This window comes from Vidua macroura, chromosome 6, assembly GCF_024509145.1.
Source record: "Vidua macroura isolate BioBank_ID:100142 chromosome 6, ASM2450914v1, whole genome shotgun sequence".
In the NCBI taxonomy this organism is placed as follows: Eukaryota; Metazoa; Chordata; class Aves; order Passeriformes; family Viduidae; genus Vidua; species Vidua macroura.
The window spans coordinates 11,637,386-11,653,567 of NC_071576.1; the positions used below are offsets into that span (position 1 = coordinate 11,637,386).

The 16,182-nt window shown below is 37.1% G+C and overlaps 1 protein-coding gene across 1 annotated transcript in view; it reads left to right on the forward strand.

The window, feature by feature from the left end:
• The first annotated feature begins 10,406 nt into the window (after positions 1 to 10,406).
• BEGAIN (brain enriched guanylate kinase associated) overlaps positions 10,407 to 16,182 on the forward strand; it is a 149,543-nt gene continuing 143,767 nt past the window's right edge. Inside the window, exon 1 of the mRNA XM_053980011.1 lies at positions 10,407 to 11,147. Within this exon, the coding sequence (XP_053835986.1) occupies positions 10,407 to 11,147 (741 nt within the window). The remainder of the gene's footprint in view (positions 11,148 to 16,182) is intronic.

Here is a 16,182-nt window from a genome sequence, read left to right on the forward strand (position 1 = left end):
ATATCTTTATAATTGCCTTGGTTTATGTACACACAAAAAAATGTGATGCTTAATAGTCTTTCTCCCAAAATATCAAAGGTGAAACAAGATACATAGTTTTTCACATTCATGTACTCCCTTTGGGGCAGTTCCTACACTCTTTTCTTAGGGCTGGAGCTTTAGACATAGCAAGCACCAGGAAAGTAGCAGGTACTGCAGACTGACTGCAATCAGAGCCTTGTTCCCTTTTAAAAGAATTCAGTGGGTGTTCCAAATTGAAAGATTTTGCCTTAACTTGGTTTTATACATTTTTTCACAAACAATGCTGCCTCAATCACTTTCAGTCTCAAGTGTGCACGAATAACTGGTAATTTCCTGCATTTGTAACATTCCATGATCCTGCTTGATGCTGCCAAAGTTTGTGACTACACAGAAAAGCAGTGGCAGGTTGATAGTGAATGACCCCCGGTAAGTTATTTTGAAATTGCCAGACTTTGCTCTGCAAGTTTAGTCTCTCATAGCAACGTGGGCAGCATATTCTGTGCTGGCTTCATTAAAAGAAAACGATTCTGTCTTTCAGCTAAAAAAAAAGAAAAGCTGGAACTGTTGAAGCAGCATGCACCTAATAAGCGACTTCTAAATCTGGCTCCATCATTTCGGTCTGTGGACTAGCAGAACGGAGCTTGCAGAATCCTTCTCAAGTAAGTATTTCTTTCTCTTTACTGCACGTTTTTTATTTTTTTTTTAATTTAAAATTCATAAAAGGTAGCAAAGAAGTCTTCAGCCTTGAATTAGTGGTGCTGCAATATGACAACTGGATGCCTGCTTTAAATATGAATTAACATGCTCAGTTTCATTTGGCAGACATTACTGTCTTTAAAAGGAAATAGTTAATACATTAAGGTACAAGACAGCAAATTATATGGATGGAGCTTCCTAAAGCTGTAGTGCTGAAAGCTAATGAAATGATTTATAATTGACTGTCATGGTAGGGTTTTTTAAAAATGAGATATGTATATTTTGTTTGCATAATGCATATCATGGAACATGTCTATTTGATCTCATCAAAACTAGAAAATGTATTCTGAATATGCTACTGGCCATTAAGTATGAAATTATCAAAATAATTTATAACTTCAAGAAAGAAAAAATTCAGGCAGTGGCATTAATATTAATAAAGTTTATATGTACACATTAAACCTAGCTCAGGTTTGTATTAAATGATGAAGGAAAATATATGTAGTGCATTACTTTGTCTAATTATACAAAGTATTAGTCAAACACTGATAAACCAAACAGAGTACAGATGAAAAAATTGTTTGTATGAGAAACAAGAGAAATGCATAACATTTCCCAAAACAAACAGCATGTACTCTAGCATGCTTTCTGCAGGAGTATTTAAACAGCTCTGATGGGCATGGTTCTTTAATGTAATGAATGAGGTGGGACTATAGCCGTGGAAGGAAAATAAATAACAATATTTTGTTTCATGTTTAAATTGCAACTGTTGTAATAGAAAGGGGTTAGGAACAGGCATTGCAAAGGGCTACTTTTACATTTGGTATGCAAACACACACATATCCAATTACAAACATACCTTTTTTTTCTAATTTAGTCATACCTGCTTATCACCAATTCTTGTGACATGCAACTCTGCTTGCAAACATGCAGGTTTGCAGCCCTCAGCAGAAATATATTGTAGCTGCATCTGAGGTATAACAGCACCACAACTAATATTCTGGAAACATTTAGCACAAGCATATACTATCCCTCCAAGTAATATTATTTGTCATAGTTTTTACATAGGCAAAATTGTGCTGCCAAAAATTCACACTGTTTAGTTAAGTTCCGCAGAAAACTACGTAAATACTTCCCTCCTGCTCAAGTTACCCATCCCTCAATAATCCATGGTAACAGCAGTCAAAATTAAAATTATCACTTATTATTATTAAATTGCCACTTATTTCTCTCAGTTATTTTCAAATTACTCAGAATAACAATTTTTAAAACATACTTCCAGTCCAACTCATTTATATGCAGGCAAGCTTTTTTTAAGCAAACTTTTTCAGGACATATTGAAGCATGGAACTGGAACAACCATTTCCTTATTTACTGTGTAATAGACAGAGAAGGTTTTTGGCAGATTATGTACATGCAGAGATAAAGAATGGAAACAGAGATAACAAAATTACTGTGTTCTAGGTATGGTGAACAATAATATATCCTTCATTTTGCAAGCAACATTAAGCTTCCCAAGGCCCATCTCTTAAAAGCCTAATAGATTAGAAGCCAATAATGGAGAGGTTCATTCTGACATTTCACAGCCTTTCCAAAAATCTCAGGAAAACACAGCATAGACCAGTAAATAGTGATATTTATGGTACTATCCCCACAAGACTAAAGGAGACATGAGTGAGCAGAAATGCCACTAACAAGATTAGGCCATTTTCATAGCTGTTACACTTTCTCAGCTAGAGGAAGCAATCCTTGATAACTATTTCTGAGGCAGACTAGGAGGGTGAGGAAAAGATAGAGAACTACCTTTGAGAAGCCTTCAAAGGGAAATGGTAATTTCATGATAGAGGGGATTGCCCAGGTGAAAAGGCTTGTTCTTTCCTTATACTTTGTGATTTCCTAATCCTGCAAAAGAATGATCCTAATGAAATCCAATAAACCTAGTACAGGTCTATTGCTCTTATGAAGTCAAAAACCCTATGTGGAGGGGTAGGATTTGGCCCACTACAAAGTGTGAATTTTTGTATTATGCTCTGGAACAACTTGGTCTAGAACATAATTCACTAATTTGGATAAGCTCATTGGATGGAGGGAAAAAAAAAAGAGAGAGAATATCATAGCAACATCTTACATCTTATTCCTCTGTGGTTTATGCATTTAACAAACACTTACCTTCCAGTCTTAAACTCCCCTCTATGTTTAACAATTAATTAGCAGAATTGCATATTCCTGCAGATATAAAAGAAAGATGACAAGAAAAACACTGTGGTGCTCAAAGATCTCTTCAATACTCCTTGAAGCATCAATGGGAAGGACTTTGGGTAGCCTTAGTTCACTATTTATGTGGTATCAGATCAGAAAGGAACATTATATGGCTTCAGAGACAGCAAGGCCTTGCAGATTCTGGCATCCAGCATAAATTAGGAATGGATTAAAGTAAAATAAACTGGTATATAAAATATATTAATTTAAAATGTAGCATATTTAATGAGTGGGAAATATTTTCATTCCACCTGAAGAAAAAGGCAGTGTATTTTTATCCTAAGCCTGATTTTGCATGAGAAACTGATTCCATTCCTCTCATTCTTCCTCTCTACTGTTTTAAATTTTCTCATGCTTTTTTCCCCTCTTCTTAATGATGGTAATGATGATAATAGTAATAATGATGATGATAATGATAATAATAATAATTATGATTATTAATGGGAAAAAAGAAGAGAGAAAAGAGAGAGGAAAATGAGGGAAATGGTGTACCTAATTTGGGAAGCTCCATGACACTGCCAGACTACCTCAAAGAAGGACATGTTTAAAGACTAGGCTCAAAGGATTTTACACTTTCCTAAAAAAATACATATTTTCAAGGAGCAGTGGAAGAAACTAAGACTTCTCATCTGTGTATTCTCAGAAGGATCAATTATTTTGCATCTTTTCACCAAGCAACTACAAAGTGAACTGGAGACACAGAATCAGATGCTAGTGTAATGCAGATGACCTACAGCTCTACCCATCCCACAGCACGGCTACAAAAACGGTACAGCGTGTGAAGAAGAGCTCATGGAGCAGCTGGCTAAAGCAGAAACTGAGCAAGAAAAAGATGATGTTGGCAGAGGATAGAGAGAATTTTGAGGACTCATTCTCAGTCAAGGTACGCAGCCACGGTTGGTCACTTAAACACAAATCTGATATACAACTGTATTCTGTTATAACTGTTATTCACAGATGCTATTAACTTCTTCTAGCTAGGAAGCTCTATCTCTCTTGGATGAGGACAAAAACTTCTCAGGCAGGTGATATCACAAGCTTTTTAGTGCTAAGTTCCAGCATGAAGGAAAAGCTGTAGTATTTATGCTCTGAAGCTTGGCCTAACTAGACCACTAATCCATTCCTCACACTGTAGATCAGCTTCATATAATTTTGTATTCCTCTCTTCCAAGCAGTCCATTGTCTGGACTGTGGATAAATAAAAGTTCACTTAAAACACTTATAAAAAAATATAGTCAGCAGCTTTCTTTTTCTGGCTTTTCTCAGCAAGAGTAAAATTTCTCTTCATGGGAAAGAAAAAGGCCTTTGGCAATTAAGGGTAGCCAAATGTCATTAGCTGTTGCCACAAGTGCTTTGTGTATATCTTTGAAAAACTTTAAAGATGTGCACAGTAACCTGTGTCCACAGTGCCACTTTATACTGCTAGGAAGCAGCCAACACAACAGCCAACATCTTCCAAGTGATACTAATTTGGCTGCTTGCTCAGTAATGGAAGGTGCTCTGACAGGATGACATTGAGTGCAGTAAGGGCCTGTGTCCAATGGAATGTTGTGCTGGAATTGAAAAAACTAATTGGTGTATTAAAACATTTTGTGCTTGCATTTCTCTCTTTAATTTTTCGTTTCTTTTTAAAGCTATAAATACAGCTTGCCTTTTAGTTGGTTGTCTGTCTCTAATTTTACTGCAGCTGTAGCCTTTGCCAGAGAACAGTGGCTCTGTTTTCAGGGTGGTGCAGGATTTATACCAAAAAAACCATCCCTTTAATGCTCAGCACTTCTTACAGGCCTATCACAGCTCTGTCTGGTATACAGCTATAAATTAAATGAATCAGACTTATGGATGTTGACAAGAAAGATGACACAGCAATTTATTGCCTTTAGTTTAGTCACCCTGTAGTTGTAAAACAGATAAATGTTTTACTCATCATGGTGGAGAGGTTGATTAATGAGAATTTAGAGCAATTTAGATCCATTATATCTTTAGATTTAGATTCAAGGCTGAATGCAGACACTGTCCACCATGCAGATTCCTGCATAGAAACAGAAGTCTCTGTTCTTTAAGACACCACAATAGCTTTTCACCTCCTTTTCATGCCAACAAAACCTACCATTTCTTAAGAATCCAGACTGATTTAATGGTGGCAGTACTGGTCCAATTTTCTGTTTGTCATAAGATGTTACAAATCTACCAACAACTGATAAAGAAAGTAAAAATCCATTTTAACTTGTTCCCATTAGCAGTCATGCATTAAAATAAAAGAAATGAATTTTCATTCTCCTGGTCCTTAAGACAGCTAGATCTTACAAACTCAGGGCAAATTTCTGTTTAAATTCTCCTTAGGGCTGAAACACTTTCAAGCAGAATCTAGTGAGGTAAAACCAATACATACAACACTGACTACATCTCCACACTATTAGAAGATTTTTGTTCCAAAAGGAAACAGAAATAGTGAAAGTAATATCTAGTGAAATTGAATTTTTGCTATGTGAGGCCTAGCATTCTAGAAGTAGATATTTTTCCCATTAATTTGAAAATGTGGTAGAGTTTCTGGAGAACAACTAAATAGAATAATGCTGAGAAGAATTTAAGACTACACTGTTTTGATGATGAAAATTGTGTAGGCAACCTTATATTAAAAGCAAATTTATATTTGACAACCATTAGAGAAAAAAAGAGAAAAGGAAACCATCTGTTGGAAGGAAATGCAGAGAAGAACATCTGTATTATTTAAAGGGGTAAACTGAAGTGCAAAACGGAAAGGTCCATAAAACACTTCCAAATTAACTGCATTAAGTGTGAAGAGGACTGGATAAGATGTGATAAAATTTTCATTTAAGGCAGGAGGGAAGAGTACATCTGAGCAAGAATGGGCACTGGGAGAGTTGGGATATAGCTGTTTTAAGAGTGGAGTATCTGCTGAGGGATGCACATATCTTTAGGGCAAAAAGAACTTTGAACTGAATGCCCTTCCTACAAATTCTAGTGAGTTTGACTCTGGTGCTTAGGCAATATTTCTGAGTAGTTGAAAGGTTGAATGAGAACTAGGAACACAAATACGGGAAATACACACCTTTATAATGGAAAATTCATTCTTTGCTTCAACAGGAACAGCACAGACAACAGTGTTATTATTCATCCAAAATCTTAGTGGTCTACTCACTGACTCAGAAAGGCTCTGGAACCAGACTTAATTCCAATTAAAATAAACCTCAATATTGTTTAAAATTCAGATTCACTTTTTTAAAAATAATAATTTAAAAGTTTCTTATGAATCTCAAAATGTAAAAAAACCTTTATACGTATTTGGGTGTTTTATCATAGATAATCTGCTGAATATATTCTTGTTCATGTATCAAGACATACTTTTAGATACAGAAAAACTTAGTATTAAAACTGTTGAATATTGTCTGCTTTGGCCCAAAAATTATCATATCTTCCATAGCTCTACACAAAAAAACTTCTAGTTGTCATAACAACATCCTGCAGCATATACAAGATAGCTTGTACTTGCTTTTAATACAATTAGCAAAAGTTAACATCTCCTGAAAATTAAAAACCAGGAATATTATTTAAAAGGGAGGGTGGACTTAATATTTTTTAAATTTTTAATTCCCAGAAAATTCAGTTTTTTATTTAAAATCTTCAGTCAATGGTCTGTAGAAATATTCCATTGCATCAAGTCATATTTGCAGGTAACTTTGTTATGCTCCATGTTTATACAAAATATACAGGTTTCTAATGATGTCTTTGTAAAATGACACTCAGAATATAAAGAAGCCTAAACTTAGAAAAATACTGATGTTTTCCTAAGGAACAAGTTTACTACACAAATTCCTGAATGCTAATGCAATACTAAGTCATTATGAAAGTCCCATTGAAGCTATTGTCTTAACTATTATTCCTTTATAAGTGGTCCAGATTCAACAGTCAGTTCACCGGGAAAGGATCAGTGTCACTCTGTTTATGTTCTTATATTAACACTGAAATTGAATAGAACATCTTAGCCATTGCAACACACAAAATTACAACCTGTATCCTCTCAAGTCCCTAGAAATGTTTCACTTATGAGCAAGTCTTGATGGTATCTGGAGATGTCCCCATGATCAGGGTCACATTATGCAAGAGTGGGTATCACAGACGAGCATAGAAAAATACAGTCATTTCCTAATTTAAGGAATAGTGTCCCTTTCTAATTTAAAGGCCAGTTAATGGCAGGTACAGACCAAAGAGCAGGTGTTGATCAAAGGACAACAAACTAGGTAATGGCAGAGCTGCTGATAAAGGACAATCTTATTTTCAGTGAAGTCTGTTACTTAGGTCAGACAGTTTTCACTTGATTTGCACAGACATACTGTTTTATTCCAACAATAGTGCCCACCATTTCTAGAGTAGGGCAAAATTAATGCATAGCTTTTTCTCTTAAGATTATTTTAATGTTAATATGACTGGTTTAGAAGAATTTAGTAATCTGGCAAGCATCCACCTAGCTGAGGCATATTGTAGAAATTTGAGCTCTCTGAAGTTATTTATTTAAAGAGTACAGCCCAGACTACTGCAGCATAGTATTGCCATTCACAGATGCACCTGCTTGCATTGGAACAGGAAATTCCCTATATCCACAATGTCTTCAAAACAATTTAAATATATATGGTAAAATTACTTGAACACTTCAAAAAATAAGTCACTTAACATATGGAAAATAAATCACAAACATCAATTATTAAAAAGTTCAAGATATCAAACATTCAGATTTTTAAGCATATTTTGTTTTAATATTCAGCTTCTCTATTTGTACACATAATGGAAATAATTTCTGCAATTCAGTTAGTCTCCAGAGAGTGTTTATGTGAATTTACTTAAGAGAGAACACTGAATAGTTACTGTTACTACAAACTTTGATAACATCTGTTCTGACCAAGATTCAAAGAGATTGACGTGAAAAGATTGGTATCATTTAAGAAGAATTATTTTCCATTTTGTGGCTGCGGATAATTTTTTTTCTTAATAAGCAGATATGTCTGTGTCATAAGTCTAGAGTTGAGTTATTAAGCAGAAATCACCTGAAGAAAGAGAAGCAGCAGTATAAGCAGTATGACACCCACAAGTGTTATGTACCTTACCTAAATTACCTATAACCATTTATCTATATCTATACCTACACATATATTTTACTGCTATGCAAATAACATCTCTCTGAACAAAAGAGCTCTTTTCTGACAATAAAAGAGAATTATATGATCCATTTTTATTGGCTGTACCACAGACTTTTAAAATTCATACCACACATAAGAAACAGCTGAATTTATGCTTGTAGTTAACATAGCTTTATTCATGTACAAAGGAGCCCAATCTCTCATGAATATAAAAGCTGTTGTCCAAATAGGTACCAGTCATTATAGCTTCTGGCTCAACAGTGAGGCTTTCTCTGTTTCTGAAGCAGACATTATTAATAAAGTCCATTAAAACTGCAGAACTCACACTTTGCCAAGCTCTAATGGATCTGGAAGGCAAAAGTCCTAAGATGGATTAGCATAGATCCTGTGTATTTCAGAATCCTGTTTGCTTCAAGAGTTACATTAAGTTCGTACAAGTCTGTATTGGACATACTGAAAAATCCCTAAATTCTGGCTTTACAAGAAGAGAGTAGTGTTGTATTGTTCCCTGACTGCATTGAAAAGGTCATGAAAATCTTTTTGTTGGCTATTGAAAGCATTTGCCAGTCCTTTAAAGTGTTAGCATTCACATTCAAGTGAGGGAGGCATAAATTCATCTAAAACAAGACAGTGTGAGCAAGATTTATGCATTTTTATCCACATTATCTCTGTGATCAGGATAATGTTTGTAGCATGCAATGGGATGGCACAGTCCCATAGAAATATGGAAGCATTTCAAAAAGTAATTCCAGTAAAAGCAATTGATTTCTGATGTGTTAAAAGGATCTTCATGTTCCCCTGTTATTTGCAAAATTAATGTACTTACTATGTTAATTTGAGAGATTTGTAACACTTCAGCAGCTTTTATGAACTATGATTCAAATGAGTGTTGGAATTACCAAAGTGGAGACAATAAATTCTAGGCAGTAAGTAAAGTGCCTTGTAATGAGGGACCTAAATGTCTGCTTCAAAACACATGGAACTACGTTCAGCTCAAGCTGCTGTTGACCTGTCAGCTATGCATGATATTTTTAAATGTGCTCTTGTGTTTAAGAGAGGTCACTCAGTTTTCTGCTTCTGAGTCTCTTCTCTTTCTCCACTTGCTGCATTTGACAGTGATGTAAGCAGAGTCTGAATTCCGCCATGCAAAGAGAGGTAAATCACTTCCTTTCACCCTTATGCTAAAGTAAGGAGATGCAAAAAACCAAAAAAAACCACCCTTTCAAATTTATCATTCAGTCATTCCTCCGGTCATTTCCTGTGGCAACAAATCACTGGGATGCCACAAATATCCACGCTGATGATAACGTCAGCCTATCGTCTTTAATCTCACTTAAACTAGTCCTTAGGTTCCTGCATATACAAACCAAAAATAGAAATTCTTCACTTCACAGCTCAGACTTGCCTGTCTATAAAGACAGTGAAAAATGAGAAGAACTTCACATACAAGGTACTGAAAGAACTTATCTTTACTACTCCAAGCTCATTGACAATGTTGAAATATTGCACCTTGCTTTGGATCCTAACCTTTAAAAAATATTTTAGAATTAAAGTTATGGCAAAAAAACAAGCAGGTAGAAAGCGAGAATCATGTTTGGTTTGCTTTTGTAGCAGATCTAGCAGATTTGTCACTAACTTTTTTAATAGAACAGCAAACATTAGTGGCATTAGAACAATATAGCATGACCTTCTCTACTATTGGATTTTAAAAAGCCCTGAAACAGAACCAGCCCAGACTTTACTTAGTGAGAATTGATCAACATCATGGTAGTTTGATTTCCAGTTCAACAAACAGGGATATATCATATGTTGCTTTGGTCAATGAAAGCCCATGCTCATCCACTGAACACTCAATACCCTGGAAAATTGCATGTCCTATAGATTCTGTTCATTAGTATGGTTAATTAAAATGATGAGAATTTGCTATTGATCTAATGATGAAACATATGCATGATTTGGGGTGCATATGGGGCAAAATGTGGTGGGTGCATTGTTATGCCTTCCAAAGACATGCCTGTTGTCTCACAAGTTAGAGGAGGATTTATGGGAATCCCTCTTTCAGTGCCAGTATTTGACACACAGACACTAAAGTAAATGGAGTTGCTGTCGAAAGGCTCCATTTCCCCAGTTAAGCCAGAGGGTGCTGTGCCTGGAAGACCAGCCAAGCAAGAGGGGGGTGGCAGGGTGAGCGAAGAAAGAGCATGCAGTGCATGCACTGCTGCATGTGCACCAGAAGTAGGAACTGATGCAGAGAGGAGCCTCTGTGGAAATCTGACAATGAACAGTTACTCAAAACGCTGCAGCTCCAGTGAGGACAGCTTTGAGTTACAGGGCAGCACAAGGTCAGAAGCTAAAAGCTTTGTTAAAAGCAAAAATAAGGATGAAGGCTATCGACCCCATCGATCAAAGCACTGTCAGAAAGGGGCTGAAAAAACTCACGGACTGGAACACTCTTCTCTGTACCCAGCAGAAGTGGGAAACGCAAGCCAAAAGCTCCAGAGGCAGAAGACCCACAAGAAAAGCAGTTCCTCTACATCTGACTTGAGCTTGGTGAGTCAAGGATCATCAAGTTCATTGTCTGTTGTGGAAGAAAAAATAGAAGCTAAACTCAAATTCTCTCAATTTATCAATGAAGTTACTTTCAGAGTGCTTGATCCTATGAGCCTGAGGGCATACCGAGCTGCCAAACTGAAAAATACCTTTCCATCCAGTGTGAGAAGCCTAGATGATTTTCATACTAGGAGAAAGTCTCCTGAAAACTGGAAAGAAAATATTCTAGATGGGAAGACCCGGGAAGAAGTAGACTTAGAGGCTCTGAGAAGTGACGACATTGTGGCTGGAACACGACCACAGAAATTAGAGAAATCGTTGTCCCTGGATACAAGTCCCTCTCTCAGGTCATTTGATAATGGTATCTCATGCAGAACAAGACCTGGCTTGCCAGTAGAAATTATGATTTCTCAAAGCAAAGGAATGCCAGCCACAAAATCTGCGTCTCTTCCTAGAAGTGCAAGCATGGTGAGCTCTCTCAAATATTTTTTTTTGGTGATATATGACAAGGATGTATGCATTAGCGTGACTATTTGAAAAGTATTTCTGTCTTCCTGGGTGGGCTCTTATCATGTAAACAAACTTTTCTCCAGGGTGGGAACAAAGAGGGAATGTTTTGTTTTAGTAGCTCAAGAAATCACCTGTAGAAGGTATGGGAGGAAGGAAAAACAGAATAAAATTCCCCAGTCCTTTTAGTTTGATGTGTGGAAGATGGCTTTACAAGATCAAACAAGAAGGTTATTCCTACACTGCATTGAAGCATATCCATAACCAGGTCAGCTTGATATGAACAGTCAAGGCAGCCTCAGAAAAGGGTGAAGAGAGCACTGTTACAGACCACTCAGGTATTCAAGGTCACTAGTTTAGAACTTGCTCAGGTATCTCTGCACCAAACAAGAATGCTCAGTTAGTGTGTTTAAATACTACTGAGGGCTCTGACATCCCGAAAGTGTGTGTCTGGAATTAATACATATCAGTTAATACATTAATACATATCAGTTGATAATTTCTATTTTGATGTGCTCAAAACAACCCAAGCAACCATAAAACCTTAAGAACTGGAAAAGAAAAGAAAAGAAAAAAAAAAAAAAAAAAAAGAAAAAAAAAAAAGAAAAAAGCTGACTCTTTCTTCTATGGTCTGGTAAAAAAAAAAAAAATATGTTTTTAGTTTTTCTTATGAGATTCTTTCTTTGGATGAGGAAGAGGTATTTATGCCCGTGAAAGAGAGCAAAGGGAAATTGTTGTTGCTTGTTAGCATGGCACAGTCTGGAATCCTGAACTGCCGGACCTTGCACTGATATGTTAGTATGTATCCAGAGCAGTATTTGCAATTCCACTGAAATAATAAAGGTCCAGGAACTATTGCTTAAGACTATACACATGTACAGAGATGTTGCTAAACTGGGAGATATTACAACTGCATTATTCTTTAAAAAGTCTATTCAAGTTTAAAAACAAGATACAAAAAGTTATTTCATTTCACAGAGGACTGCAGCAAATGGGAAAACATCCTGGTCTTAAGAATTTTATTTAAACTTCAGCAACCTGAGCTTAGGATTTTATGTCCTTGGATGTTTTAATTGCCACCTATCAAAGATATCTGGAGGGAGAAGAGGTGAAAGGTAATGAAACAGAGAGAATTTGCACACTGTGTTGTGTCACAGCTCCACAATGAGAGCTATCCTACAAAGGGCTGAAGAGGCTTCAGTCTGAGCCCATGGCAGGATATGTTTTTTTCAAATTTCAATTAAGCATCTGTCAGAGCATCTTTTCCAGTGGACTTGATTATATGTACAGATTGAAACTTCCAACCGATTGAGTGCTTACTGACTAAACACTGCCAGTGCTCTCTAATTCCACACAGTTAGTGTAGGCATCAGCCTACTCCAGCTGAAGCATCAGGCTGCTCTAAGCCTAGTCATTTAAATTAAACACAGTAGTTACCTGACATTTCGCCTCAACAAACAATGCCTCCAGCTGCAGAGCTCAACATGAGGAAATAAAGGAGTGGCAGGGCAAAATACAAGAGCAAAACATGTTCAGCCTCATCTACAGATTCATGTCTCCTACATGCAAAAACTTTGACTTCAGTGTAATTTATATAGTGCCAAGTCCTCACCTGAAGCATGCCTAGCAAGGAGCAAAAGGATAACTGTATAGCCTTGGGTGTCATTATTGTAAAGATATTTTAAAAGTTCTTGATTATGTAATGTTCACTTGAATACTCATAGTGAACATTGCTTAAAACTATTCCATGTTTTAGTTGCCAAGTTACTATTCGTGTGCAGAAGATCATCTCTGAGAGAAAGAAATTAGAAAATTATATTGACCTAAATATAAAAACTGGATAGCAAAGGTATAATAACACATCCTGAAGAGCATGAAAGAACATGCCTGAAAGTTTGAGGTTAAAAAAGCTGCACCTAATAGAAAAAAATGTGATTTAGAAGATGAATGCTGTGACATTTCCTCCTGTCTATTATGTTTTCTGAAGACCCCTGAGGTGTCCACAACTGCCTCTGTACTACTGTTGATTGGATCCAGACCCACTAAAGTGATTTTCAACTTTTAGACTTCTCAGAACTGCTGAAAATGTTCCATTTCTGCAGCAAGTGTTTACTGGTTTGCAAACAGCAGCTGTTGAAATGAAATCTCACAAAAAAAACCAACAGTCACTGTAGAGTTATGAAGAGGAATTTCTGGACAGCTAGCAGAAAAAAAAAAAAAAAAAAGGATGCTTCATTATGTGACTGAAGTTAAAGCGAATTGTGATAGCTAGAAAGCAATTCCAAAATACGATGGACATGACCTTGGTGTGGTCTAAATACTTTAGTAACCTGGCCAGCAGGATGAAATAATTTTTCATTTCTATATATTGATCTAAATTTGAAGTCACAGGACAAACAAGCAGGAAAGGAAAATGCTAAACTAAATTAAAGTAGACCTCTGAATCCACACCAATGTAGTGGAAGGTGTGCAACTCGAGACTATGTCATACTTCCAGACTGAAATTATACGACCAGTTCAGTGGGCTGAAATATGCAGGCAATGTCTGAAAAGGGTTGTACACATGGAAAGTTTCTAAGAACTGGAAAGATATGCTTGGCAGAGTCTATCAAAGGACACATCGATACAGAGAGAAATGTGGATGGATTCGAACAATACTTTTTTTTTTTCCTTAGGGTATGTTTCAAAAAAGCCAGGTATGAAAGGAGATTAGCCTGTGTCTTTTAATACATATTTTCTCTCAAATACATTTGTTCCAAGTAACCAATACCTTCAGGAAAGCTTTATATACCACTATTACTCTTCCAGGAAGAAAATACAGTTTAAAATTTAATTCTTAAATAATCATACAGGAGCGTGACTTCAGACCTGAGTAAATCTGCAGCACCTTAGGGTTTGAATCAACCTGAAAATTGCATTTCAGTAACTTCAGGAATACACAAATGAGGATCAAATTTCCAGCTATGTCTCATCTTTATACCTACTTTTACCTATGCAAGGAACCATATAACACAACATTAGACACTGACTTTTCTTGGTCACAGGAAATCAACTTCTTTCTTAGAAGAGCTGTATCTTTCCATCTTACATTTAACTTCTGGTAATACACATTCTGTGTGCAAGAGGTCTTAGAAACAATTTTTGACTTCAACATTGCAACTATATGTATACATAACCTAAGGAATTGTGCGTTTCTCACTTAAGACCATGTCATTGCCACACAAAATAAATATAAGCAAAACTGATCAATACAAATTACTTACTAAGCTGTAGAGACTGTCTTAGAAAACAAGCTTGGCTTGGGATAATGTCACTTCTACATTTTGGAAGTTAAGATTTCACATACTGTAAACGAAGATTGAATAAGGCAGGTGGTGAGAGGCAGAAACTTGGCCATGCTCCACATGAATTTACCATGCTTATGGAGCCATATACTCCTCATAATCCTCATAATCATTCCCTAGACATCCCAATATATTTGGATCACAGAATATTCTGCGTTGGAAGGGATCCACAAGGATTATCAAGTGCAGCTCTTAAGTGAAGGCTCACACAGTGATCAAACCTGTAACCTTGGCATTATTAGCACCAGTCTCTGACCAACTGAGCTAAGAATGTTAAGGAGTAGAAGGGACCTTAAAGGCCTTGTAGTCCCAATCCCCCCCACCATGGGCAGGGACACCTTACACTAAACCACATTGCTCAAGACTTTACCCAACCCGGCCTTGAACACTGCCAGGGCTGAGGCATTGACAGCCTCCCTGGGCAACCTGTTCCAGTGTCTCACCACCCTCACAGTGAAGAAGTTCTTCCTAATATCTAAAATAAATTTCCACTCTTCTGGTTTGTATTCTGTATTCCTTGTACTATCACTGCAGTTGACAATGAGTCCCTCTCCAGCTTTCCTGTAGTCCCTTCAGTTGCTGTTAGGTTGCTGTGAGCTCTCCATGCAACCTTCTCTTCTCCAGGCTAAACAGCCAATTTCCTGTCTTTGTAGAAAAAGCTGCTCCAGTCCTTTTTTCATCTTCATGTTCCCCTCCGGACTTGCTCCAAGAGCTCTGTGTTCTTCTTATGGGCACACCAGAGCTGGATGCAGCACTCTGGTGGGGTTTCACAAGGGCAGAGCAGAGGGCCAGAATCCCCTCCTTGACCTGCTGCCCACACTCCTTTGGATGCAGCTCAGGACATGGTTGTTTTTCTGGGCTGTGAGCACACTTTGCCAGCTCATATTGAGGTTTTTTCAACCATCACCCCCAAGCCTTTCTCACAGGGCTGCTCTCAATCAGTTCTCTGCCCAGCCTGTAGGTGTGCCTGGGATTGCTCTGATCCAGACGTAGGCCCTTGCATTTCATTTTGCTCAACTTGAAGTCTGAGAATAACTTGCTGGACCTGCAAAGCTGCACCAGTGAAGACAGATGCAATGGCAATTGCTTATTTCCTAGACATCACCTGGCTCAGACTGGTGCTTCAGCCACCTGGAGAGTCACTGTGCTGTTATACCCCCTCCTGTGTGATTTAGTCTCAAACTTTGACCCCATATAAGCAATTCAATTCCCTCCTGTAGCCTTAGCAAAACCAGCTGTAAAGAAAGTTTACTCTTACTCTGATTTCAGGCAATGTATGCCCTAAAGGATTTAATTTCTATAGCTCTTGAGACAGAAGGGGGCAATTGCCTGCTACAAAGGATGACATCCTTATAAAATGCAGATGAATGAAGCACAAGGTAGAATAATACCCTTTTTCATTCCTCTCACAAGAAGTCATTATTACAATACCTATTGTAAAGAAGAAATATAACCAGAGTAGACATATATGTAGGATATTGAGAAGATTCAAAGATTCATGTTTATCTCTAATCCAGGTAGGCTGCTTAATTGCTAAGGAACCCTGTAGGTAGCCACTAAAGCACAGTGTCACAGACATTAACACAAACAAGGAAAATTATATTATTTTCTGCTCTATTACTGTTATCCATTATGATTCCTGCTCCTCATTA